The sequence below is a fragment of the Bos taurus genome, chromosome 25, assembly GCF_002263795.3.
Source record: "Bos taurus isolate L1 Dominette 01449 registration number 42190680 breed Hereford chromosome 25, ARS-UCD2.0, whole genome shotgun sequence".
Taxonomy (NCBI): Eukaryota; Metazoa; Chordata; class Mammalia; order Artiodactyla; family Bovidae; genus Bos; species Bos taurus.
The window spans coordinates 39618412-39645188 of record NC_037352.1 but is presented as its reverse complement, the minus strand read 5'-3'; the positions used below and the strand labels follow the sequence as shown (position 1 = coordinate 39645188).

The 26777-nt window shown below is 54.6% G+C and overlaps 1 protein-coding gene across 4 annotated transcripts in view; it reads left to right on the top strand.

The window, feature by feature from the left end:
* SDK1 (sidekick cell adhesion molecule 1) overlaps positions 1-26777 on the top strand; it is a 746454-nt gene that overhangs the window by 553822 nt on the left and 165855 nt on the right. For all 4 annotated transcript variants that reach the window (XM_024985294.2, XM_059881629.1, XM_059881630.1 and 1 more), the window contains exons 6-14: positions 533-644; positions 1267-1457; positions 7963-8046; positions 11363-11557; positions 13669-13785; positions 15054-15221; positions 17087-17189; positions 19537-19713; positions 26309-26445. In XM_024985294.2, the coding sequence (XP_024841062.1) occupies positions 533-644; positions 1267-1457; positions 7963-8046; positions 11363-11557; positions 13669-13785; positions 15054-15221; positions 17087-17189; positions 19537-19713; positions 26309-26445 (1284 nt within the window). The remainder of the gene's footprint in view (positions 1-532; positions 645-1266; positions 1458-7962; positions 8047-11362; positions 11558-13668; positions 13786-15053; positions 15222-17086; positions 17190-19536; positions 19714-26308; positions 26446-26777) is intronic.

Here is a 26777-nt window from a genome sequence, read left to right as displayed (position 1 = left end):
GAGAAAGGATTGCACCGAGTGCTTGGTTCGTGGGATGTGTTTGCTCCAGGGTCACGTTCGGGCCCACATAAGAGAGTGGCCACTTCCCAACAACACACGTACCCATGAGAGGGCCTGACCCGCGAAATAGTTGTGGAGTTGGATGGATTTGAAAGTAGTGGCTAGACCAGGTACCTCAATCAGCAAAGTCTTTAATTGATAAATAAGGTCAGCTGTGGAACACGTGCAGCCGTGTGAAGGCCGTCATGAGTGCGCTGTGCAGAGGGGCAGCGAGAGCTCTCAGTTTCCAGGGCTTCTGGGCAGGACGTGGGCTCACGGGCTGTGGGCTCCAACCCCGGCCCCTGGTCAAAAACGCCCGACCAGGACCCCAGGGAGGCCTCCTTGGGGCTGGGTCAGGCCAGGAGATGCTGGCTGTCCTGTGGGAGTGGCTCAATGAGACTCATGTCTGTGCCCCACCTCACACCACGTTCCCGTCCACACCCTGTCTGTGCTCCAGAGGCCCCCCTCATGGCTTCCGCTTTCTCTGCCACAGGAGACACTGGCATGCCTGAAGCCGTGGCCCCCGTCATCGTGGTTCCCCCAAGCAACAGGAGTGTGGTGGCCGGGTCCAGCGAGACCACCTTGGAGTGCATCGCCAATGCCAGGTAGGCAGCTGGTCCCCCACCTGCTGGGTGTGGCCCGCTCCCCCAGCAGCAGAGAACTTGGTCCCACAGCCAGGCTATAGGCACAACACATCATGGGAAGACCGCGTGGACCTTTCCCAGGCCTTGTTCTGCAGCGTTTATATTGGGTGTAACATTAATACTCGAAGTCGGAGCTTTAACTGTGGGTCAAGTGGAGAGCATCCTCTGAGATTCTGGCTGAGGAGCAGAGGGGAGCTGAGGCCTCTGGGTGCAAAGGAAAGCGTTAACCCCCTCTTCTCTGTTGTGCGAGGTATTCTCCACCCAGTTGGTGGCCGCCGCACGCTCGAGTCCCTGGGGTCAGGCCTCCCATGTAGCGTGTCCCCTGGCAGGATTTAGTTTAAACATTCTTTCCCGGAGCCGATGGAACCATTAGCACTTATGGTCCATTGCCGCTGCAATTAGCTATCCTTGCTCAGCAGCCCTTGAGCAGAATGTGTCATCCGCGGGTGCCGTAAGGGAGCAGAGCTGCATCTGGATGGGTTTTTAAGTGTCCATTGTTCAGCCCACCATGGTTCCTGGTAGAAAGATTATTGCCCCCTACGCCATCCACAGTTACCGTCACTAACGCCCCTCGTTTCCCCAGGCCCGCCGAGGAGCTGAGTGTGACCTGGAAGAGAAACGGAGTGAGGGTCACCACCGGGCTCCACGGCTTCGGGAGGCGCCTCACCATCAGCAACCCTACCTCCTCGGACACTGGGGTGTACATCTGTGAGGCGGCCCTGCCTGGCAGTGCTTTCGAGCCCGCCAGAGCCAGAGCCTTCCTTTCGATCATAGGTAAGGCTCAGACGGGGAGTGGCCCCACACCTCAGTCTGGGAAAACAGCGTAGCTAACTCCCGTATTCCACTCACTTTATTTTTAACTCAGCACATGGAGGTGAAGTTTGCCTCCCAGACTCAGCCTGTTCTTCTTTCCCAAGAACATCAGTGCATTCAATCCAAAGAGTTGATGTTCTGAATACTTCCTAGAAATGTTCTTCTGAAAACTTTGAATCGTAAAGCTTGGGAAATAAGAGTGTCAAGATCCTTGGCATATTTATCGCCTTTGGATACTGGTCTTTCTGCCACGATGCTTTTCTATAACTCTTATTTGTCTGTTCTGATCAGTGTTCAGAGGTTAATCTATTACCATTGTATTTTTTACTTTCTGAGCCAGGAGAAAGTGAGAGTCTTGAGTGTTCCCTTTTGTTAAACTGAAAAGTGAGAACAGACAGGTGTCCCAGGACCACGTGTCATCCTGAAACCGAGGAGGAGACACGCTGAGGTGCAGTCCAGCTGCTCTAGCCCCTGGGAGATGCTGGCGTTTAGGAGGTGCGCCTGGCACGCTGACTAAGGGGATCCCGGGAGATGCTGGCATTTAGGAGGTGCGCCTGGCACGCCGACTGAGGGCATCCTCGTCTGTTTTCAGGTTATGAAAAGGTTGCACTGTATCACGAGGCAGGGCCTGTAGTTCTCGCGTGTTTTAAGCCCCTGTTAGGACCCACACTGGCTGCAATCACTGTTGTAGTGGCCTGTCCAGGAGTGGTGGCTGCCGCCGATGAGCGGTGCCCGCGGGATCGGCCCAGGCTGGACGGCCCCTGCTTCTCTCTGAGGATAAGGCAGGTGAGAACGGGAAGGGAAGTCTCTCAGGAGCAGAAAGCCTCTGAGAGCAGTCACTCCTCCCGCATTAATCACAGACCCTGCAGTCTGCCTCTTTGCAAAGCAAGAAAGAACAGAAGCCTGTATCTTCACAAGAAATTAGCAAGAGTGTGAAGAAATGCTGCAGAATGGGCAGTCCGCACCATGTTCCTGTCAGTCACGAGGAAGCGGCTCTACTGCCCGAGAATGGCTGTCAAATGCACATGTCGTGAGCCTGCCCGCTGTTCTGAGAGACACGCACGAACTGTGAAGTGTTGGCGAGGCAGGCCTGAGTCAGACTCTACACCAGGGAGCCGGGCCGGCTCCCCACTGCCCTCCTCATCCACGCTTCACAGTGGTCCATCCTGCACCCCGTTTCCTGAGGCGGACCTTTCTTCCGGGGGTGATCTACGGCCGTGTGAGTGCAGCATGTCACAGGTAGAGCCCAGGTTAAAGTCTGTGACGTTAAAGTCTGGGGCTGAATTGTGATAAAACGTTTTTTGTTGTTCAGTCACTCAGTCACATACGACTCTGCGACCCCATGGACTGCACGCCAGGTTTCCCTGTCCATCACCAACTCCCGGAGCGTGCACAAACTCATGTCCATCGAGTCGGTGATGCCATCCAACCGTCTCATCCTCTGTCATCCCCTTCTGCTCTTGCCTTCAATATTTCCCAGCATCAGGGTCTTTTCTGATGAGTCGGCTCTTTTCTGATGAGTCGGCTCTTTGCATCAGATGGCCAGATTATTTAATCACGAGAAGAAATTTATCTCCCTGTGAACTAGAACATTTGTTTCCGTCGTAATTCCCTTTGAAAAATATTTAAATCGGTCACGGGAACTTGGTTCTGCATTTCCATCTGGATTCCAGAGCAGATTGTTACTGTATTCTCCGAGTTGCCGCCTCTCCATATTCAGCTTTTAAAGGTGCACGGACGCACTTGCATCTTTATGATGTTGATTTAAATCCCCTGTACTCATAAGAATTTGCTGTGACAGGTGGGATTTTCTGGTTGAGTCCTGGGAAGGCCCTGAAGAGCCTGTTAGTTCAGACTGATTCGGGAGATTATGGCCCCGAGCCCCGAGATGGTGGAGGGAGGGGTCCTCAAGAAACACGGGGCCCGGCTGTCACGGGGAACCCTGTGGGCAGCTGTCACCATGAACATGCAGATGAAAGGGAGCAGACCCAGGTCGGCTCCCTGTTGCTCTGTTTCATACTGGTGAGACCAGTCAGGAGAGCTGTGGCTGCGTACCCCGCCCGCCAGCTCCCCCGCTGGGTGGCTTCATTTCTGAGGTTTAAACAGGAATATGGGGTCTGACTACAGCAGTGTCGTGGCCGTAACTCTCCTGGGGAAGGTGGCCTCCTAGGCTTGGCGGCCCATTCTCCTCCACCCGCCCTGTGCAGGGTCCATTTCCTTTTGTGCCCACTGTCTGGGTGTCAGGGTGTCCAGTGCGTGGGTTCAGGGTGCCCACTGTCTGGGGCCAGGGTGCCCGTTGTCTGGGGTCAGGGTGTCCAGTGTGTGGGGTCAGTGCTCCAGCTGTCTGTGCCCAGGGTGTCCAGGGCGTGGGGCCAGGGCGCCTTCCGTGTGACAGGTTGGAAGTGCTGGAGTTAACCCCCCAGGAGCATGTTTGTCCAGCACTGCGTGGCCTGGTGGGGAGGAGGGGAACTTCGAGACCAGGAAGATGCATGTCCATCCCTAAAGGAGTGTTAGGCTCCTGAGGCCTGGGGTCATCTCCTCTCTCTCTCCTCAGGTAGGGGGTTTCTAAGTGTCATCTCGGAAATTACATCAGGTCCAAAAACCACAGAGATGACACGTTCTTCCTCGAAGCAGCATCCAGCATGGCAGGAAGACCGCCGTCTGGGTACATCACAGAGATGTGGGTCATCGGCCCCAGGGCACATGGCCGAGGTGGGGGGGTAGACCCAGAGTCTGGGTACATCACAGAGATGTGGGTCATCGGCCCCCAGGGCACATGGCCGAGGTGGGGGGGTAGACCCAGCCCGCGGAGGTCAGGGAGGCTCTGCAGAAGGAGCAGGAGGTCTGGCCCTGCAGATCGAGTCTGAATTTTCCAGCGAAGCGACTTGAGTAGGACATTCCCTGCAAAGGAACCAGGACGACTGGGCGGCCTTTGTGTTGCTCAGGTGAGAAAGGACCACAAACCCAACACCTCAAACTAACACAGACGTGTCGCCTCCAGGCAGGTTCCCGGAACCTCCAGGAGGTTCCCGGCCTCCAGGCTGCGCTGGGCTGGGCTGTTGTCTGGAAGCTCTGAGAGGGTCCACCTCCTGGCTCACCCAGGGGCTGGCAGATTTAGTTCACGAGGCTGTGGAACTGGACCTTGTTTCCTTCCGAACTGTTGGAGGGTCGTTCTTGGGTTCTGGAGGCAGCCAGCATCCCTGGCCACAGCCACCTCCGTCTTCAGAGTCAGCAGCAGGCCGGGTCCTCATGCCCAGACCTCTGACCTCCCCTCCTGCCGTCCCTCCTGCTTCCAGCCGGAGAAGGTTCTCTGCTTTTAAGGGTTCCTGTGATGAGGATGGGTCCACCCAACAGATCTAAAGTCTCCCCATTTTTAGATTGATGACCTTGATGACGTCGGCAGAGCCCCCCCTTCCACACGGTGTAGCGTGTTCTTGGGCACCGCTGACTGGGGGTGGACACCTTTGGGGGGCGTCCTTCCCACCCCAGTGGACACAGGCGCCAGCGTGTGGATGATGACGGCGAGTCAAGGGCCCACCCTGGGCTCTGCCGCTTCCCGAGACGGTGGCTCTGGGGGTGGGGTGGGGGGCAGACGGCTGAGGGGGTGTCTCAGGGCCTTCATTGGCAGAGTGCCCTTCTATAACAGGATTGTTGCCCATGAGCAAGGACACGCACTTGCCCCGAGAAGTCCACCGTGGGGCTGCCTCGTTCACAGCAGACTTTCCCCACCAGGCACCTCAGTGTCTCTCGGTTGATGTGGCCAGTACTCTCCCCGTCTGTTCTTCTTGTAGCTGACTGAAGTAGCTGAGGGTGGAGAGGAGAGTCTTCTGAGTGCTGCGGGGCTGCTGGAGGAGGTGGGGAGAGATAACGGGCGGAGGCAGGGCACGGTGGGATGACCATCGGAAGCCAGGAGGGTCTGAGGCCTGCGGCAGCCCCGAGGCTACTCTGCGTGCTCAGCCACCTGGAAGGCTTTCTGGAAAAGGCAGGAGAATCAATGAATGAGTGAGCAGACCTGGCCTCCCTGGATTTCGACCACTGAACCCTGCCTGGGGTTTGGCAGCAGAGGAAACAGTGCTCGGCCAGCTCCAGAGGCTGCCCTCCCAGACGTGCCCAGGGAGCCTCAGGGTCACAGAGCACACGGAGCTGGGCACCAGGGCGCTGGCCAGGTGGGGATGATGGCGCTCAGAGGAGAGCGGCCAGGCCAGGCACCTGCAGCCCCAGAGCCAGGCCTGTGGCCAGCCTGGGCCAGCTGAGGGCCGCTGTGTGATGACGGCTCCTCATCTCTGAGCCCAGGTGGGCTGCTCCCCAGCGTCTGGAAGCCCCGAACACTGCAGAGCCAGGAGAACAGCCCCAGGACATCGGTCGGCGTGCCAGTCAGCGTCTGCAGTCTGCACCTCAAGGCTGTCTGGTCTCATGGGTGCTGAGCATCTTACGTGTGGGGTTTTACCGTCAAAGTGTGACTCCTCTCAGGAGACCCTCAAGGGATGCTGAATGAGAAAAGCCAGGTCCACACGGCCAGTACTGTGTGATTGCACGTGTGTAACTTTCTTGAAATGACAGCAATAAAGAGACTGAGAGCAGCTGCGGGTTACCAGAGACCCCGGGTGGGACACTGGGGTGGGCGTGGTTACAGAAGGGCAGTGTGGAGGCTGGACCCATTCCGCATCCTGACTGTGGTGTGGACACAGACCCACATGAGCTGTAACAGTGCACGGGGCCAAGTGCATACACGTGTGCACATACACGTGCGCATGGGGACACACGGGAGGCGGGCAAGGCTGGAGGGGTCGGTGCCGAACACGCGAGGTGCCCCTTTCCCTGTCGGGAAACCAAGCAAAGGACGCGGGGGCTCTCTCACTTATCACAGCTGCGTGGGGCTCTCCAGTGATCCCAGAGCAAGATGTGGTCAATCACGGCAGACGCTGATGTTTTACCTTAGTTCTCTTCCTTTCCCCTCACCTCCCTGTAACCAGGCAGCAGGGTAGGTATTGACTTCAGCATCCAGGACGGCTCGGGGCCCGGGCAGGGCACAGCCACCGGGTCGTTAGCCTGCCGTCTGCTCCTGCTGCCGGTGGCTAGTGCTGCTGGCCTCACCACTAATGAAGGAGACGTGGTGGAGTGTGAGCGTGCATGCGTGTGTGAGCGTGTGTGTGTGAGTGAGCGTATGTGAGCGTGCGTGTGTGAGTGAGTGTGTGTGAGCGAGCATGTGTGAGCATGCGTGTGTGAGCGAGTGTGTGTGAGCATGCGTGTGTGAGTGAGCGTGTGTGAGCGTGCGTGTGAGTGTGTGTGTGTGCGTAGCTGAAGACCAGCCTGCTGACGGGGAAGCTGCAGTATTCTTCGAGGCCTGGCCTACACACACACAGCCAGGTGGAGAGTCTGCCCCCATCTGTGGCCGTGGCCTCGGCCAGACGGGCTCCGTCCAGCGGTCATTCCTGCCTGAGCGACGCCGTGATTGCAGGGCTGACATCTGACTGCTCCCAGGGAGGGACTTGCAGCCTTGCCTCCTCCATCATGTCTCTGAAACACTGAAGTTTTCCCTTCTCTGTTTCCTCCTTTAGGTCCCACCCTGTTTAAAGATTTAGTCAGTACAGAAGGCAGGCCAAGCTCTAGTATCCACAGTCACACAATTAGAGTTGGAAACAAACCTGTCTGGAAGACAGTCCCCAGAAATTATCACAAGGAAAGCTAATGACCAGCCTTGGTTATCCTGATAATGAAGACACTGCTACCTTAATACTCGACAAACGTGGCTGTGCCAATGTTGAGTTCCTGCTAAATAAACCAAGAAAAATACTGCAGTTTACTCTCCAAGGAAATTCATTGTTTACTACAACCACTGCTTTTCTGCTGTTCATCCAGCGGCAGGCGGGCGGGCCGGGTGTCTGGAGATACGCAAGGGGTTGTGCTTCCTTTGCTGCTGAAGATGGATGAGAGGTCCATTTCCTTCTTCTCTTAACTATGATTTTGCCTTCCACTGAAGTATTAAATCTATATTTTGGAGAAGAACTGCTAAGACTTTGAAAAATATGCTAATAGGCTGCCCCGTTCCCTGATACAGGCTGGGCACCTGCCTGTGGTGCTTTATTTGACAGGTTTCGTGAGTTGTTGTTTAGTTTAGACGTGGAAGCAAACTAGCCTATAAAATACTGTGCTGTAAATATAAACCTTTGTGAACCTCATGGGATAGTCCTTCTAAAATGTGAATTAAGATATTCCATGATTCAGACCCATAAACTGAAAAGTGGCCATTGCCCTGGGTAGTAATTTGCTTTCTGAAACCTTGGACTATAAATTGCCTTTGGACTCTGCTCACTGAATCCTGAGTTTGTGTGCACGACGGTAGGTAGCTAATGAAGTTTTCAAAAACAGTTCTATCAAAGGAGTTCAAACTCTCTCAGGCTGTAAGGGTCTTCCGAAATACATCTCTTTGGCTTAGGGGCTGTTTCGGTTTTTTTCTTGTTTAAAGAGCCACCCTATTTTATCGCGGAACCCAAGAGTCGGATATTAGCGGAAGTGGAAGAAAACGTGGACATCGTGTGTGAAGCCATGGGTGAGTGAGGGGAGCCGTGGGTGGGTGCAGGTGAGCCATAGAGGGTGGGGGAGCCGTGGGCGGGTGCACAGAGGCTGTGCAGGGAGCCTCCACATGGTGGAGGAACAACAGGGCATCTCCAGGGCAGAGCCATCGTCTGGGCAGCACTGGCAGGTGGGCTGTGACGGTGAGAAGGCAGACACTTCACCTGGAGCACAACTCAGCTGCTGGGCGTGCAACCTTGGGGAAGGCCTTTGATCTTGCTGGGCTTTTGCGTCCTCACCTGCAAAGCAGGGATAAGAGTATTTACCCAAAGGAACAGCCATGAAGCCTTAACGGCATCTGTTCTAACAGAGAGAGACCAAGTCTTACCCTCCTGACTCCCTTCAGAGGCTCCGACTCCCCCAGAGTGAGCCTCCCAGGACTTGGGGCAGGAAGTTCGTTCTCATCCCCGGGGTGAGAGGGGGTGCTGATCATGTCCGCTCTGAGGGGAGAGAGATCTTTCTAACTTCTTGAATAGGAAATCTTCCTGTTTTTCTGGCTTTTCAGCCTTTGACTGACCTTTCTTCTGTCACGGGGATGATTTGACCTCTTGCCTTGACCCCTCGCTGGCCATTGCTCCTGTTCCACGTCCAGCACACATGTGGTCACACTAGGCCTCCAGCAGGGCCGGGTCATAATCAAAACTGCACAAGTGCCCTAGAGAGGGTCAGGGAATGAGAAGGACCTTTGACATTAAGACCTGTGCGTCTTAAGGGTTTCAGCTTTTCTTCGGCTTGGAGGCTGAGTGTTTCCCAGCAGTTCTGGGAATCTTTAGGAAAGCACCCCCTTAGACACAGAGGTGGGAAGATGGAGGAGACCCTGTTGTAAAGTTACCACCTGGGGTCTGGCGAGGGCGCTGCTCACGGATCTCTGGACAGGCCAGATCCGAACCCACATCCACCAGCTCTCCGTAGCCAGTGCTTAGGCCTGGACCCAAACAGATGCGACTGACCTGCAGGGAGGCAGCGGGGGTGCCCCTCAGGTTAGTGTGGAGGGTCAGCGTAGACACAGGCGTCCAGTGCCCGCCCCTGCATCCACTGAGCCTCCTGCAGAGGCCGCTCCGGCCCAGGGGAGTTGGTTCCTCTGGGGCTCCGGCCCCTGCCCCAGCAGCTCCTGGAGCGCCGTGTCCAGCCCTGCCCTGCGCCCTTCTCTGTGACCGGCTCGACCCACAAGGATGGTGCCAGGAGGGGAGAGGAGGGGTCCTGTGAACTTCCCAAGGAAATCTTTCCTTACCGTGGCCCCATTGTTCTCACCTCTGCCTAAACACCAGTTTTTTAAGGCCAACAACTCTCTGAAAGTGAGACTATAAAATATTTAGAGTGCTTATACTTTAGAAACAAGAGTCTGCCATATTGCAGGGATAAGATTTTTGTTTACGACATTAAATTGCCCCCAAATAGAACTATTCCTAGTTCCCTGTACACTAACAATTATTTTTCTATAAATGACAATGTTAGGCTCTTCCTTTGACAAGAAGATGCTTTTCTTGCATGATTTCTACAGAGTAAACTGCTTGTTAAGTACAGGCTTATAAATACGTACTGAACAGGTCTTTCAACATTGCGTTGCCATCATATAATTTACTGCTTTCTTTTAATTTTGACAATGAAACCATAGCAGCATGCGAAGAGGTTATTCTTTATGAAAGCTACATCATGTAATTGCTATTTTGAGACTTTACATGCAATGGTTATGCTTTTACCTTCAAATGAATTTTTTTTAATTTCCTTATTTAATGAAAAGTGACAGGAAACATAATGAAGGCAAAGAACAGAATCTGAGAATACATTATCCTGAAATATTCCACGATATTAGCTTTATTTATTAAAGAAGACATCTTACACCTACACAGTATCACAATTGAACAGATCTGAGTGTGCCTTTCAGCGTGAATCGTGTCGAGATGTTTTATTCAAATTCATTTTATATTTAGGGAAGCTGAGGCACAGAAGGATCCAAGATCTAGAAATAAGCCAGGTGCTTCCACATTTTTCCGACAACCGGCGTCCTGTGCCCATGGAAGCCCAGGACCCCGTCTCGAGTGCCTTGGTCTGTTCCACCGACGGCCTCTCTGGTCCACCCTCTTGGGTGGCCTGACCCTTCTTGGCTTCGGGAGGAGGGAGCAGGGAAGCAGTCTTCCCTTTGCTGGTTCCCCAAGTACCTAAGGGAACCGAGAGGAGGGCCTGGTGTGTCCCAGGCAGCAAAGCCAACAGGAACAGTGCGTTTCCATGCGGCTGCCTGGCCACCTGCAGTGACCACACCCGTTTGGGGGACAAGCAACAGAGGTCCTCGTGCTCCTGGGCCAAAGACAGCCCCTCACTTACACCCCAGGTTCTGCCCCGTGGCCCTGTCCACTGAGCACACCCGCCTGGCGAACCCCAACCTCAAGCCTCCTTCCAGGTGGCGAGGCCGTGTGCAGCTCGTCTCACTGCTCGGGAGTCTTGGCCTCCCCGTGACATCACCCGAATGCAGAGGGGCCCCCGGGAGGGGTGGCTGGGCCTTGGGCCTCCATCTGATGCTGGCCCACCCGCTCTTGGGCGCAGGCATGGGAGCACCCCCCCCCCCCAACCCCGTCATCTCTGCACCAGCCTGGTCTCGGGGCCACAGTGATGTCTCCCGAATCCACAACCTGGACCAGATGCGCCCTGCATGCGTGCTGCTTGAGCCCATCCACCAGGCCCCCAGTGCGTGGATCAGTGCCTGATTCATGTGACTGATCATGCGTGCATCAGGAGTGCGTGGATCAGTGACCCCGACTCCTGAGATGGGGTGCTGTAGTCCCAGGCTGTGCGGTGAGCACGCCACCTGGGCTGGGCGCTGGGAGGAGCTTATGTGCTGATGCGCTCGGTCTTCACAGTCACCTTTGAGGGGGGACACCACTTCCTTACCGAGTCCCAGGGAACAGGGAAGAAGAGGGGTTACCTGCTGTGCCCAATGGCACAGCTTGGAGGGGGCACCTGTCTCCCACCCTGGTGACCCTTCCCCAGTCCCCACGAGACAGAGGCAGTCACCGCAGGGCCAGGGGCCTTCCTCCCAGCACTGTCTGAGGTCAGTCACAGCTGTACCCATAGGTCAAGGGCAGGGCCAGGCCGTGGGAAGAGCTGGAAGGGTCTGCAGCCCGCTCCCCATCTGCATGGAAGATAAGAATACCACCCGACCGGGCGCTTGGAGGGGTGAGGAAATGCCCAGTGAAGTGCCGCCATTCTACCTTGGAGTCATTTTGCCTCAGTCCTCATATAGCAGTTCTTGAAATTTAGTGAGTTTTAAATGCCCGACTGTTTCCACTTCTCTGCAGGGGTCCCTCCTCCTGCCCTCCAGTGGTTCAAGGATGCCATCTCCATCAACAAGCTCCAGAACCCTCGGTACCAAGTGCTGGCTGGCGGAGGCCTGCGCGTCCGGCAGCTGCGTCCAGAGGACTCAGGGATCTTCCAGTGCCTGGCCAGCAACGCGGGCGGGGAGGTCCAGACACACACCTACCTGGACGTCACCAGTGAGTAGGCTTCCCTGCCCTCGCCCCATGGACGCTCAGAGAACACAGGTCTCTGTCCAGCCCAAGTACCCTCACCCCGGCCACTTGAACGCGCTGCTCTGTTGAGACGTAGAAGCAAAGTCCCCATCTTTCTGGGCAGAACTGGAAAGACTAAGTGGATGGCTCATGCCTAATCTTCTTCTTTTGATCTTTTTCTACCTGTTCTTATATATTTATTCTCTATTTTCGTTTTATTGAACAATTATAGTGCTTTCGTGAGTTTCTTTTATGATCCCATTAACAGAAATGCTTTGGCACTATGAAAAATAAGATAAAGGCACCTGTGCGTTTTCTCTTTAACCTCCTGTAGTTGCTTTTCTTCTAAAGCAAGTAGAGTTTAGTGATTATGGAATTCTCATACTTGCCCCGTCTGGAAGCAAAATGCTGATGTCTCCAGGTGTGGGGGCCGTTCAGGAAATCAAATCACGGCCAGCGTGCGCATGGCCAGTGGCTCTTGTCAGCGGTGACTCAGAAGACACTGGTGCAATATTGAGATATTCATGCATGCGTTTTGCTAAACTAGGAGTCACTTCCTCTGACCCTGCCCGGGGTCAAATTTCCCCTCCATTGTGGAGTCTAGGAAACCAGTATCACTTCAAGCAGTAAAAGTAATACTGGGGTCTTAAGCTGGAAACTGAGTTTTGATCTATTAGAATTACTTGGGGATTCCCAGGTGGCATTAGTGGTAAGGAATCCGTCTGCCAGTGCAGGAGACAACATAAGAGACACGGGTTTGATCCCTGGGTTGGGAAGATCTCCTGGAGAAGGGAAGGGCAACCCACCCCAGTATTCTTGCCTGCAGAATCCCATGGACAAAGGAGCCTGGCGGGCTGTGGTCCATGGGGTCTCAAAGAGTGAGACTCGACTGAGTGTCTGAGCCCGGAATTACTTAAGCCTGTTCTGCAGCAGGGGGCCAGGGTGTGCGGGGCAGGGACTGTACAAAGCCAGTAACTGCTTTTGGCTTTGAGGGAGGTGGTTTCTGTTGCCCCCACTCACCTCTGCTGTCGTAACCTGGAGGCAGCCCAGACAGGTCTGAGCAGACGTGGCTGTTCACAGGGCTTCATTTACAGAAACAGGGACAGACTGGACCAGGCCCAGGGTGGAGGCCGCAGACCCTGCTCTCATGGGAGACCCAGGGAAGACCACCTGATCCCACCCAGTCTCAGCTCTCTCTTCAAAATGTAGCCAGCTCAGCCCAGGTCACAGGGGTCTCAGGAGGATCAGTTTGGAAATTTAAATGAAAGTGCCACTTAACCTGGTTCCCATGACAACTGGAGCAGGAACAAATAAATACCTGTAATGATCATGCTACGTATCTGTTTTGTAAGTACAGGGCTTTGCAAAGTGGATTTTTTTTTTAATTAAAGCACTTTTCATGAAATAAAAATATAGTGTGCAAAACAATCAGTATCTATTTCTTCATTTAACAAGCATTTACTGAGCACCCATGTCAGTTACTCTGGGCCTGTGAGGCTCAGGGACAAAGCTAAGATTCTTTTCTGAGGTCCTTAGACTCTAGTTATTTTAATGTTCAAAATGGATCCTAGGAAGTGTCAAAATGTCATCTCTTGGGTGATATTTAATATTCAGAAATTAGATCTCTATTTTTTTTTAACAATGAAAGCAGGTTGTTTGATTTCTATAAATAAATGTCCATCTTCTCTTTAATGTTCATCTGAAAGCTCTGTGGTTCAGTGGTAAAGAACCCACCTGCCAATGCAGGAGACATAAGAGACATGGGCTGGGTTGATCCCTGGGTCAGGAAGATCCCCTGGAGGAGGGCCTGGCTACCCACTCCAGTATTCTTGCCTGGAGAACCCCAGGGACAGAGGAGGCTGGCGGGCTGCAGTCCACGGGGTCACAGAAGCGCCGGCTGTGAAGCGACTGAGCACGCGTGCAGAGGCCCTCCTGCTCTCGCCGCCTCGTGCTGGCAGAGGGTTACAGTCGGTCCTGAAGGGTTCCACCCTTTATCGCTGCAGCACCGTCTGCGGTTAGTCCCGTAAACTCCCAGGCAGATGCCTCCTCCAGGCTGGCCTGAGCATTCCCGTCTCACTGTCGCGTCCTCTGCCTAGATGTGGCCCCCGCCTTCACCCAGCTCCCGGTGGACACCACGGTGACCGACGGGACGACGGCCGTGCTCAGGTGTGAGGTGTCCGGGGCCCCCCGGCCGGCCATCGTGTGGAGCAGAGGTAGGTGGCTCGCACCTGCCTCGGGAGGCGAGCCGGCCGGGCAGGGTTACCTCTGTTATTCCCGCTCACCCACCCGTTCTGTGACGAGGAAGATCCTGGGGAGCCAGACCGGCGAGACCTCACGAGCTCCACAGAGCTCACCGTCCGAAGAAGAGGCACACGGCCCTACCACGCGCGGACAGCTCTTTCCTCTGCAGACCCTCCGTCAGTGCCTCGGGCCGGGCGGCCCCTTAAATCAGGGCGCCCGGTTTCAGCCCCTTTGTGAAGGAGGGAGGTCACGGCTAGGAGCACGTCCTTTGTTACTGTAAGCGAGCTGCTTCCAGCGCAGGATCACCTGCGTCCTCAGCGGACGTGTGCGACGCTCAGTCTGACTCTGTTTCCGTTCCTGTGTGGAGTCGCGTCCCGGGCTGGTCACAGCACCCCGCCCCCCGCCCGGCCCCATCTACACCTCAGGCACCCCGCCACTGAATGGATGGCACACGCGGTCCGTCCTTGACAAGCCCCAGCTGAATTGGGTTCCTCCCCATAGATCATGCTTGATGGACTGTATCCAGGTGAAACCTCAAAACTTACACTTTTTCTCACCCAGACAAGCCTTTGGTGGCTTCCCAACTCTCGAAGGGGCCTCAGCTTATAGACACAAAGATCTGGGAAGCTACCAATTAATCGGAAAGAGGGGATTCTTTCATTTTAGATATTTTCTTCTTGTCTTTCCTGATTTAGAATGTAATAATAGCTTTAGATAGAAAATGTATATACACAAAGAAAAAAGAAAATTTATATACAGAAAACTCAGAATCAGCCACTCAGAGGAAGCCATCACATTTATGGATCGTAATTTTTTAAAACTTTTTACTTTGTGTTAAAATTTAGCCAATTAACAGTGTTGTGACGGTTTCCAGTGAACTCTAAGGGCTTTGGCCAAATGTACACTTGGATCCTTTCTCCCCCAGACTCCCCTCCCATCCAGGCTGCCACATGAGGCTGAGCAGAGTCCCACGTGCTGTACAGGAGAAAGACAGCAGAGTGTACATGTCCATTCACAGATCACAATTTTCTTAACTGAGTCTCTCCGCATTGGACAGTTAGGGTGTTCTTGGCTTCGGTTATCCTAACGACTGCTAAACAAACTGCTTTGGTTACTTCCGTGCGTATAGTTTCCACTTTCTTCCGATTATTTCCTCGTTTATCTTCCCGGCTGCAGCCACAGCATTGCATCTCCTTGAACGTTACAGTTCTCACGTCCCTGTTTTCTCTGTCGTCCGCAGGAAGCCACATTCTGGCCAGCGGCTCTGTGCGGATCCCCCGGTTCATGCTCCTGGAGTCTGGGGGTCTGCAGATCGCCCCCGTCTCCATCCAGGACGCAGGCAGCTACACCTGCCACGCAGCCAACTCAGAGGGCTCCCTGGACGCATCCGCCACGCTCACCGTGTGGAGTGAGGACCGCGGCCCACGCGGGCCAATCTGTTACTAATGGTTTAATCAGCACATCGTCTGCGCTTGGGGATGTCAATGTGCCCTTGGACTCCCTAATCTAATCAAAGGAGAATCATTATTTTTACAACTAATTTAGAGAAATCTGTTGAGCAATTAGTCTTTTTCAGCTTCTAAAAGAATAATTAGAAAATGTATTCAAAGACTTAATGGGAACATTTCAGGAGAGATAAAAGGTTAACTTTTTAAAGTCAGTAGAGTAGGGGTATTATGCCAAACTAGTTCAAATAACAAAACTGAGAAGTTGGCTAATTTTATACAAATCACATGAGAAGAATAGATCAAGAATTCAAATCCAAGGGGAAGTATTTTTCCCATACTGTAATTATAACCAACTAAAACATTCCTCATATATTAAGTATGGACGTTTCCTATGTGTAGGAGTGAACTATAACACTATTTCTGAAATGCAGAATAAATTGTTTTCCAGAACCTAGGGTTTGGATTACCAAGTATTCAGCCTCACCAGCTGATAAACTTTTCCCTCTCTGCTTCATCCGTATCCATATCACTACAAAACATTGTCCAAAACAGCCAGTAACAGTGCTCATTAATAGATTTTGCTAAAGCCATCTATATGAGGAGAGAAACTTTGAACTGCATGAGTGAGTAATTTGTTAAAATACCTTCCTTGAAGAAAAGCTAGAAAAGCACTTGTGCTTTATTTCATATCTGGTTTAAATTTCTACAATATAGTTGGTGTCCACTCTGATAAATGGCCCTTCCTAATTTATTAGGTTTTCTAAAGATATCACTAGTTTTTTAAAAAACCATGAGTACAGCACCCCCCGCCCCATATTGTTAAATATTTACTAGAAAAGAGGTTTTGTTCCATGGGGTAACCTAATGTGTCAGCCACGTCTGATTCATCCAGCGTCCCTGGAAATTAACTAAGTGTAAAAGCTTCTGGAAAACTGATGTCTGCATCTCTGTAGGTCATTCAGCAGAGCATATTGTGGGTCTGCTAAGATGCAAAATTGTGGTAACACAAGAATGGCTGGCACAGCCCCGCGTGGCCTGGGGTCTCCCCAGGCACCCCCACCCTGTCTGTCCCAGTGGGAGCAAACAGCAGCACCCCTTTCATAGGCAGGAAAACCGAGCTCCGAGCAGAGGTGCTTCTCTGGATGCCCCACGGGTGAGCGGTCAGGCAGGGACCCAGCCTCCTGATCTGGGCTCCGGGCTCTTTCCTGCCTCAGAGCAGCCCCGGCCTCGAGGTGTGCGGCGTGGGGGCACAGGGCGGGGCCGTGGAGTGCGGGCGGGCGTTCAGGCCTGCAGAGAGCACCGGGTCCCCCGTGCACTGGCCCTGGACTATCCGGCAAGAGACCCTGCAGGGCCGAGCACCGGTTTCCCCTCCTGGTCACTGGGAGGATCACAGCCCTCGCAAGGCTGTTGTAAGGATTAAGTAAACCCATAAATGAAAGTGCTTTGCAAAGCCATGAGGTGCAGTGTGGACCTTACCAGAATGTTGATCCTCTCGGGAAAGAATCCAGATTCTTCCTCAGAGCGTAGAGCCTGGTAGACACCTGCCTGTGATCTTGCTTCCCGTTTCCTTCTGGAGCGTTCCGAGGTCGGGGCATGACCTGGGGGGTGGGGGACGGGAGGCCTGCCTGCCTCCCCGAGATGCAGATGGGCTTGCTTTCCATTCCCTGAACATCTCTGAGCGCTTGCGTTTACACTCGTTTTGCCAAGGTGACAGGAAGCGAGGTTGTGACGTCAGATGACCAGTTTGTTACCCCCCAACCCCCCACCGAGGGAGGAAGCTCTCAGCCACAGGGTCCTGTCTGAGCTGCAGTTTGTGTCTTTGCAGATCGAACGTCCATCGTGACCCCTCCAGAGGACCTCGTGGTGATCAAGGGGACCACGGCCACGCTGCACTGTGGAGCCACCCACGACCCACGCATTTCTCTCCGGTCAGCTCCGTCAGTTACAGCATTAACATTCCGTGAGCTGGGGCCCTGAGGTAGAGATGAGAGGAGAGAATCTCGGGAGCTTTGATTTCAGCCACAGATCCCTGATTACAGCCTCGTACAGTCCCGGGCCCCTTCATTAATCACACAGACCCCATTTTCCACTCCAGCCTTATGTGTTATTTACAGCGAGCTGTGCTCCACTTCATGACTTCAATACAGCGTTTCATGATTTTTCTGCCAAGGTTAATACACTATCTGTAAAACGTGCTTGTCAGAGGCTGATACTTAATGAGAGAAAAATCCAGAGAGATAGAATGGGATTTCAGCAGTGTTTGCACTGGGGCCGGGCTGGACCCGAAGGGTCTGCTCTACCGCAAGGACGGCTCCTGTGTATCAGGCAGAGAGGGAGCACCACGTGGGGGAAGGCCCCGCAGTGATCACCTCGCTTAGAGGAAAACACATGGAACGAGGGGAACTGGAGGATGTGAAGGCCCGCTCAGGGGACGGTGACCCCGCCCCAGCTTTGTCTGACTCAGCCTGGAAGGTCGTGATGAAGAACCTGACCATCCAGGTGGACACGGGGCAGCAGACCCAGGTGGCTGTCGACCACGAGCTTCTTCCCCAAGAGCCGCCACTTTCAGAAGAGTTTTTAATTTTCAGAACCAGCCTTGAGCATGCATCTAGAAAGAGGACACGGTCATCCTCGTGTTTCCACTCTGGCCTCAGCCCCAAAGGCATGCAGTCAGCCCTGACGGAACCGAGGTGTCCTCCTGCTTCCTCACATTCCTCTCTGAGCAGGGGGAGAGGGCCCTGACGGAACCGAGGCGTCCTCCTGCTTCCTCCCATTCCTCTCTGAGCAGGGGGAGAGGGCGGTGGACGCATAGACACGTCACTACCTGGATGTGGAGCCCGGCTGTTTTCTCTCTTCTTGGGCAGCTGTTGGACAAATTGAGAATTGTTGTATTTCTATCTGCCTCTCTGGAGTTCCCCAGAGCTCAGAAATCAAGTTTGCCTTCCTTCCAAGAATGTTGAATGTAAAGCAAACACACAAAAGCCAACGAATTAGAAGATAACCTAGAGAATTCTTGGATCCTAGAGAATTCATTCGTTTCTAAAGGACTTAGGAGTGTCACCCAACACAGGACAAACAGGTATTTTCTGCTGCCCTAAGGCCACGAGAGAAACCCCTCAGATCTGTGCGGTTTCCTTGTAGCTCCTTATGTGGTTAAACAGAGTCGGAGCTCACTCCTGAGAAGTGATTAAGTTGCTCACTCTGGCAGCCCCCGCCTGGACACCGGAGGGGCGCTGGCCCTGATCGCTGCTCCCGGAGCGAGCAGCGGATTCCCCTCCTTCCCGCAGGGTCGGTCCCGCTCTGTCTGCGGGTGATGCCGGACGAGCCGAGTGGCGACACCTGTGCTCTGTGTGCGTCAAGCCTGAAAGAAGTGGGCGCGTTTTGGAAATCCAGTCCAGGATTTGGGAGAGGAGAGCCAGCACTGTGATCCCATCCAGCAGTGACCAGTGAGGGGCCCCTGCCCGCCCACAGCCCCAGGCTGGCGGGCTCCTAGCGGCGTCTACATGTGAAAAGAAAAGCGTGCCAAAGCGTCATAAGGAATAAAAAGAGAAGAGCGTGCAGTTTTAAGGACTGAATGACTGGGTTTTAAGAAAGCGTGTTGCCGGGGTGTGATGCGTTTTCTTCAGGAATTGGGGAATTCCGCCCTGGGGACTTTTACGCAGCCCTGCCCCCGTGCAGCCTCACTCTGGCCTCCAGGATGTTCCTCCGTGGGAGGGACAGATGTAGTGGTGACAGGTGTGACCACAGCCCCTCAGACTGCCCGTCCCGAAGCCCAGGACTGAGCAGTGCCTGCCCTTGTCTTCAGTGTCCAGCTTTTAACTTCAGCATCTGCCTCTGTGTTTCGACCAAGACCTTAGGTTGCTTTCCTTTTTTTAAGGTGTAATTCCCATGTTAGGTAACACCCTTTAAAGAGCACATTTCAGTGGTTCTTACTATTTACTACAATTCATTCACAAAGTCGTGCTGCCCAGGTGGCTCTAGTGGTAAAGAACCCGCCTGCCCATGCAGGAGACATGAGAGACGCGAGTTTGATCCCTGGGTCAGGAAGATTCCCCTGGAGGAGGGCATGGCCACCCACTCCAGCATTGTTGCCTGGAGAATCCCACGGACAGAGGGAGCCTGGTGGGCTACAGTCCATGGGGTCACAAGGCCTGGACACAACTGAAGCAGCGTAGCACACACACACGTTCACAAGTCACCAAGGGCTCACTTTTCAACAGAGGGCGAAGGTCAGCGGCCGGGGTCCTCACTCAGGCCTCTCTGCTTGGCCCACAGCTACGTGTGGAAGAAGGACAACGTGGTCATCGCCCCGTCCAGCAGCTCCAGGGTCGTGGTGGAGAAAGACGGGTCCCTCCTCATCAGCCAGACGTGGTCGGGCGACATCGGGGACTACACGTGTGGGGTGATCTCCGAGGGCGGGAACGACTCCAGGACGGCGCGCCTGGAGGTGATGTGAGTGCCGTGCCCGCCTGCGCGCCCGCCGCCGCTCCTCCACGCTGGTCACACGGCGGCGGGTCGACAACAGGGATCAGAGGCTGCCGCCCCGGGCCGCAGACACCCACGCTGGCAGGGCTGGGGGTTTGGTCATCGCCTTGGGCCTCAGACACGCACACTTACAGGGTGGGGGTCGGCAACCTTAAAGTCGGGTCGTGTCCGCCCTCAGCTTGGCTGGTTCACGATTGCTCTTCCTCCTCGATGATCCCCTCCGACCCTGCGTCCTGACGAACTGTTTACCCCGCCCTTCCACGCAATGCCCGTCAGAATCTCCAGCCGGTAAAGGACAGCAGGCCGGCCCGGTGCCCCTGAGAGCCCACTGCTCTCTGAGGGGAGGCACGCACCTCCCACCAGCACTCACGGAGGTGGCAGGAAGGCCAGGCAGGCGGGATGGGCAGCTGCCTGGCCTTCTGGGGTGGGGAGCCGTGGGGGCCACACTCGCCCCCCACAGCCCCTCTCCTCACAGGCAGGAAGCTGAAGGGCCTGCTGACCAGGTCATCTCTGCAGCGTTTATTTGCTGTTGTTCAGTCGCTCAGTCGTGTCCGACTCTTTGTGACCCCATGGACTGCAGCACACCAGGCTCCTCTGTCCTCCACTTTCTCCCAGAGTTTGCTCAGATCCACGTCCACTGAGTCAGTGATGCCGTCTAACCACCTCACCCTCTGTCTCCCCCTTCTCTCTCCCGGGACTGGAGGATGACACAGCTCTGCGTTTTGAGGCCTGGCCGTGTTTGGCATACCTGGGGCGCTCAGTGAATGCACTTTGGTGGTTGAATGAACTTGTGTGTCGCGGGCCTCCGGTAGTCCTCGCAGCCAGTCTGCTCAGGCCTCTGGCCTTCCTTGTAGGTGTGTGCGTGCCTGGGCCCCCCACCGCTTGAGGGTGCCCGCCCTGCTCAGCCCTGGTCCCCTGTCTTCCTTCCCCCATCCACAGCTCAGGGGAAGACCTTCCTAAAAATTGTTTATGATTCTGGCGTCCACGACCCATGAATCCACGTGACACACCACGCTATTCACAGTTAAACTACCTTTGAGAACTCAGATCATCCCTCACTGGTACCAAATAAATAAATGTGAGCATTTCATAAAGATTCTGTCAGCAGAAGTCGAACTGCACGCTTGCAGTGTAGTGGGCGCTTTTATTCCGCACAGCTTTTATGTTCTGCTGATTTACATATCTTCCCTACTATTTGCTTATTTGATTTCCTCTAAGTAAAATGCATTTTTTTCCCAGCAAATGTTGCTGTATCTATAAAATAATGGGCTTTCTGTAATGGGAAAACACCTCATCTCCAAATACAGAATACTGCAGCTTCGCGATTCAAACCAATTTAGGTGCGACTGGTTGCAGAGCTGATGTGAGAGACAGCGGTCCTCGTGAATTGTTGGTGTAATGAGCTCTCAGTTCTTCCAAATCGGAATGAATGGGGAAGGTTGTAGGTTAGAGCGCGCGTATCTTTAGATCCAATAAGGTCCTAACTCTAGGACGTCGGCAATGACAATAGTGATGATAATAGTCATAACTCAGGATTGCGGGGCATTCGAGCTTCTCAGAGAACTTGCAAATCCAGCACGTTAACATCTCCCGGATTCGCTCGGATGACAACAACCACAGTCTCCTGTTGCAGGAGTGACTGAGAGCTACTCTCGGCTAAATAGTGTCCTTCAGAAGAGCCTGAAAGCATGCTTCCCAGCCTCCCCGCTCGAGTTAAAAGCCACTTTGTTAAATATAGAAATTAGAAACGTTACAAGTGGGCTTCTCAGGAGCAGGCCGGCCGCTGGCAGCTCTCCTGTGGGCTTGCTCCATGGTTGGCGCCCTGGAGCGTCTGCTCTGTGTCAGCCTGGGGGGCAGGGGGGCTAGGGGACCCTGGTTGGGGGAGAAGCCACCATTGCAGCAGGGCCACCGGCTGCCCCCGAGCGATGCTGGCCTGGGGCCCCCTCCCCAGCTCCCATGCTGCAGCCTCGGTCTTCTCACCTGTGAATGGGGTGCGTTGTCATTTACCTTGAAGGATGGCGGTGAAGTTTGACTGGACTGGCCAGGAGCCCCGCTCAGGGGGGACAGTCAGTCCCAGATCTTACTATGCCTCACCATCTCATAAAAAAATACTCCTCTTTTCATCAACAGCACCCCCACACACACACTGGGGCCAAGAGGTGTCTCTCTTTCACCCTACTTTATTTCTGCCTGAAGTCTGTGACCCTCGGACGCACCAGGCATGTCTATCTGCCACGGAGGCCTCGGTGCCTGGAACAGGTGGCCCATCAGTGTCTGAGGAAGCCCCGCTCCACTTAGCAGATTGAGACAGGTTTGGGTATTTGGTACCACCAAGGAGGATTAATTTCAGAGGGGTCTGCCTCACCCCCTCCCAGAGAGGAGAAGTCTCTGCAATTCCAGAGGGTCTCATGACGCATCTGACCAATTAACAACACGCAGTCTTGGTTATGCTGGTCACCGGCCGTGTTAGTTGTGTCTGTCCTACCAGTTTGCTGGGGCCTTACAGGAAGAAACCGGGTCTGGGGTGACTGCAGACCCCCGAAGCTTCTTGCTGTATTGAGCACCCCAGAGGGACCAGACGCCAAGGCTCTGTGGGTTGACTGTTAATCATTTAAAAACCCAATTAGCACCGCGTCTTTCCTTCTGAGACCAGAGACTAATTCCTCTGAGCCAGAGTACAGAGGAAAGCCTCATTTACGGAGTGGCTGGAGACGTGGCCCCGAGGCAGTGGGAGAGGTTTCCTTCACTAGAACCACTTCTGACAAAGCCGTAATACAGAGCGAACAATTTAGTGCCATTTCTCAAGAGCTATCGAGCCCCCGCTGCCTTCATCCTCGGAGTGAAGTCAGAGAAGATGGGTTTGACCGAGGCGTCGTTTGTCCGCTCAAGGGGCAGGGCTTTTCTATAGGAAAATGCTCATTTTTCTATAAAATGCTCATCGGCCCCTCTCCCTCCCGGGCAGCCCCCCGCGGGCGCCCCTTCACCATCCGCTTCCTCTCGGGTCTCTCCCCAGCTGGTTTTTCCCAAACACACCTCGCTGCCTCGCCGGCCGCACAGGCCGGGCCTGGTTGTTGGTAATTTCTGCCTTTACCACGGCCTAATTCCCCAATGGCGAGTTCTCTTCAAACTGCGCAGTGACTCAGCATGGGCTTCACCCCCGCGTCCTCGGATCCTTTCGTTTGTCACCCCGTCTGCACATCAGGGTCGCGAGTCACTCTGCTGATCGTTTATCTCCTTTCCGAGCTGGCAGAGACGTGCTGAGACACCCTCTCCTGCTATCAGATAAGATCCTCCCAAGTGGATTCAGAATATCGGAAAGCCTCATTTGTCAGCTGTGGACGGGTTAGTCGAGTATTTCACCAAGCTTAATTTTCCAGATAACCGAAACTTATCATTTAAAGAAACAGTGTACGTTTCCAATGTATATTAAAGAGTTCTTTGCATTGTGAAACCGGTAATATTGAACGCCAGAGATATGCTAGAGAGGAATTCCAAATGGGGAGAGGCTGGAATCAGAAGAAAAAAAAAATCTAAATTTCCTTCCGACTTGGAGTCCTGTAATGTATGTAAAAACCGCACTTTGCGTCGGCCGTCCTCCGGGGGTGACCGTGGACTTGGGCGGCGGTGGACGAGGGCTCATTATCTCTAGCTGCGTCCCAAATGGCGACGTCCTTGGGCACCGCTGGCTCTAGATCTCGGTACCGGCGCTAAATGTCTCAAGGCCACTTTGCCTTTTAAGTTCCTAAGTCTCCCCAGTCTTTCTAGAATTCTCTGCTCACCTGTCCGCCACAGGCTTGGGGCTGCGTTGCTGCTGTCCGGCGTACCCCCTTTCTGCAGGCCTTGTGCTCTTCCCCTTGGGGGCTGTTCAGGGGCTGGGAGGCAGGACCCCAGACCCGCGCCCCTGGTGAGATGGATGGACTAGGGCCTTGTCCAAGCTGGCTCCAGGGCTTCCTGAGTGGACGCCTGGACGGAAGGCTGCCTGGAGTGACCAGCAGACACGGAGTGGTGAGCAGCCCTCCGTCTCAACAGCACTCTAGCCCCAGGAAGAGAGCCGTCCACTCACCTGTCAGATGGGTTGTTGCTAAGTGCACCCCATTTAGGCTGAGAGGCATGATCTGACGCTGAGCGCAGACCCGGGGTCTTCCCGGCTGTGGGAACGTTAGGATCGGACCCCTCGTAACCCCCGGGACAGGGTGTGCAGAGACGCTCCAGGCCACGGCCGACTCTCCTCTTGTGCAGAAGGAGCCTGTCCCTTCCCACCGCCCCCTGTCCTGTCCGTCCCTCTGCGGGGACAGGAGGACCGTTCTACGAAGCTGGTCCCGGGCCCACCGTGCACCCCTCCTCCGGCTGCCATGTCTTCTCCTGACCCCACCTGCGTCAGCCCTGGCCGCCTGCCTCCTCTGACCACTGACCAGCCTTGCCGCTCGCCTCTTCTCCCTCCTAAGGTTACACAGAGCACCCTCCGACAGTGAGTCCCCAGGACCCTTTCTAGCGAGCTGCCCTTGGGGTCCCGGTTCCAGCCCCGAAAAGCCAGCGTCACACCGACAGCCAGACATTCTGGACCCGGGCCTCCCTCACTTGCCCCCCTCAACGACCCAGTGCAAGCCCTGCGTTCCCCCACTGTGACCCCACGGTGCCCCCGGCCCTGCCTGTGACCCCAGTGGCCGCTGCCCGCCCAGTCCTCCATCTTCACCCCCGATGCTCTCGTCCTCGGCCCCCGCCTCTCCTGCAGGGCACTGCCTCTCAGCTGCTGTCCCCGTCGTGGCTCCCCAGCTGGGCGCTCTGGGCGGCCAGGGCCAGGGCCACCTTCTGGCTGTGTCCACATCTGGGAGGGCGGGCTGGAGAGGGCTCGGTTCCTCCCTCTGCCCCGGCGGGGTCAGCATGCCCACCCTCCCCATGTCCCCTGCATGCCGCTCAGCTCCAGGCGTTGGTGACGCGGGCTGGACAAGGCTGCTTGGCAGAGGACGAGGGCCCGTCGTCCAGCACACGCCCTGGCCCTGCTCTGTGGGCTTCACGACATTTGTCCAACTAAAAAGTCTATCAATTACAGAGAGAGTCGAGGTAGGCGTGATGAGTTCTGCTTGAGTCGGGGGCGAGGAGGCTCAGAGGGTCCCCACAGAGGGGAGACTGGGCTCTGGAGGCTGGGTGAGTGATGGGTTATGGGCTTGGCCCCCGCGGGCAGCGCTGTGCTCGCTGGAGAGTGCCTGGGGGGCAGTGCTGGCTGACGAGCGGGGAGGGGGCGCTGCTGAGGGCAGGGGAGCGGCATGACTCCCAGCAGAGCGCAGGGTTCTGGGCAGCCCGAGCCTCACGACCCCGGGAGCGCTGGTGTTGTGGACAGAGCAGAGGGGCCCCTCTCCTGATTTAAAACTCAGTTCACAATTAAAGAGAAAACAGGACGACGTTTCAGGCCCGAGTTCATCCTTCGTGGTACTGATTTAAAGTCGCGGTCTACATGAGAAATATTAGTTTGTTTATAAACCGCATGGGTGGTTAGAGAGAGCTGTGTTTCTTAGGTAGCTGCAAGCACGTAACAGCTTAATAAATTTCCGAGGGTAATGAGTACATTTTTTAAATTAAAAATATCAAGTATAATTATGGCTTTCTGTGCTGGCCTGTGTGGGTCAGCAGTAATTGATGTGTAAGAGAGACCAGAGCTAGCTGGTGGGTGAAACAGGTCACACCCAGCGTCCCCTTTCCAGCCCCCTCCCCCCTCCAGCAGGAGGAGAAGCCAGTCCTAAAGTCCAAAACACAGGGCCTGCCCCAGGGCCCAAGGGGCGAAGGTTAAACACGGGCCTGGCAGCTCGGAAGTGCAAGGTCTCACCCCTATCAGTGGCAGAAACCACACAACTGGGTTTTGAAGCTTCATCATCAGTAAATCCCAATGAAGACCCTTCTGCTTGTAACTTCTTTCCAGAATTTATCTGCTTTGTGTTTGCATTTTATGGCCTTGCTGATGGGTTGTTCACTGTTTCCATGGGTTTTCAGTTAGCATTTTCACCGCAGTTGCCTTTCAACGCCTCTCCCAATCTCCATTACCCAACAGAACCAGGGCGACAGTATAACTGCGCACGCCCAGTCGCGAGACGGCCACACTGTCCCAGGACACATATGGGCATTTTGGCTGGTGACTCCAGATAGCTGGTGTCGGGAACTTCCACAGTCGACCCTGTTTCCCGGGCCTTTTCCTCGTAGGTGGCTTGCTGTGTTCCCATTAACAGCGTCTCACTGCAGAAGCAAATTGGTGACCAAGTTTTCTCAATTAAACCATCTACTGTATGAAATGGGCACTCCCCACTCGATTTAAGCGAGAGTTGTTAGTTGCTTAATCCCTACCAGAGGGATTAAATCAAATTACGTTTGGAAAATAAAACACGTTGTGAATGGTGATGGTTTTTGTTTTTTTGTGGGGGAGAAGGGCAGCGAGTCATTAGTATTTGTGTTCAGGGCCTGCTTGCTGTTTTCCAAACATCGCACCCCAGGAGCCAGCAGTGTGAGAGCCAGGAGGTTATCACACAATTCTGATACGTGCTTTTTTTTTTTTCTTTCTTCCTTTGTATCCAAGTGAGCTGCCCCATTCACCCCAGAACCTCGTGGCCAGCCTGAACCCTGCACACAGCCACGCCGTGGTGCTCTCCTGGGTCCGACCCTTCGACGGGAACAGCCCTGTTCTTTACTACATCGTGGAGCTGTCCGAGAACAGTAAGTAGCAAGGCGGTGGTGTCGCCATGGGCAATAATCAGATTTCTCCCCAGCTCTTAATGTCTTTAACCTTTCCTTCTGGCCCAGACCCACACCAGCCAGCGAAACCTCCGGATGCTTTACAGAGTTTCAAATGGAAACCGTGGCTCAGGCTTCGGGAAAATGAAAGGGCAGCGTGGGCGCCGAGGCGGGCAGCAGCCGGAGTGGCCCCAGGGCCTCCCTCGGTGGGTGCCAGGGTCCATGCTGAGGGCCCGGGGCCGTGCCCGCAGGGGCGCCCTGTCTGCGTGGGGTGGAGAGGACCCCGCAGGAGCGGCCTCTTGCCGTCGGGATCC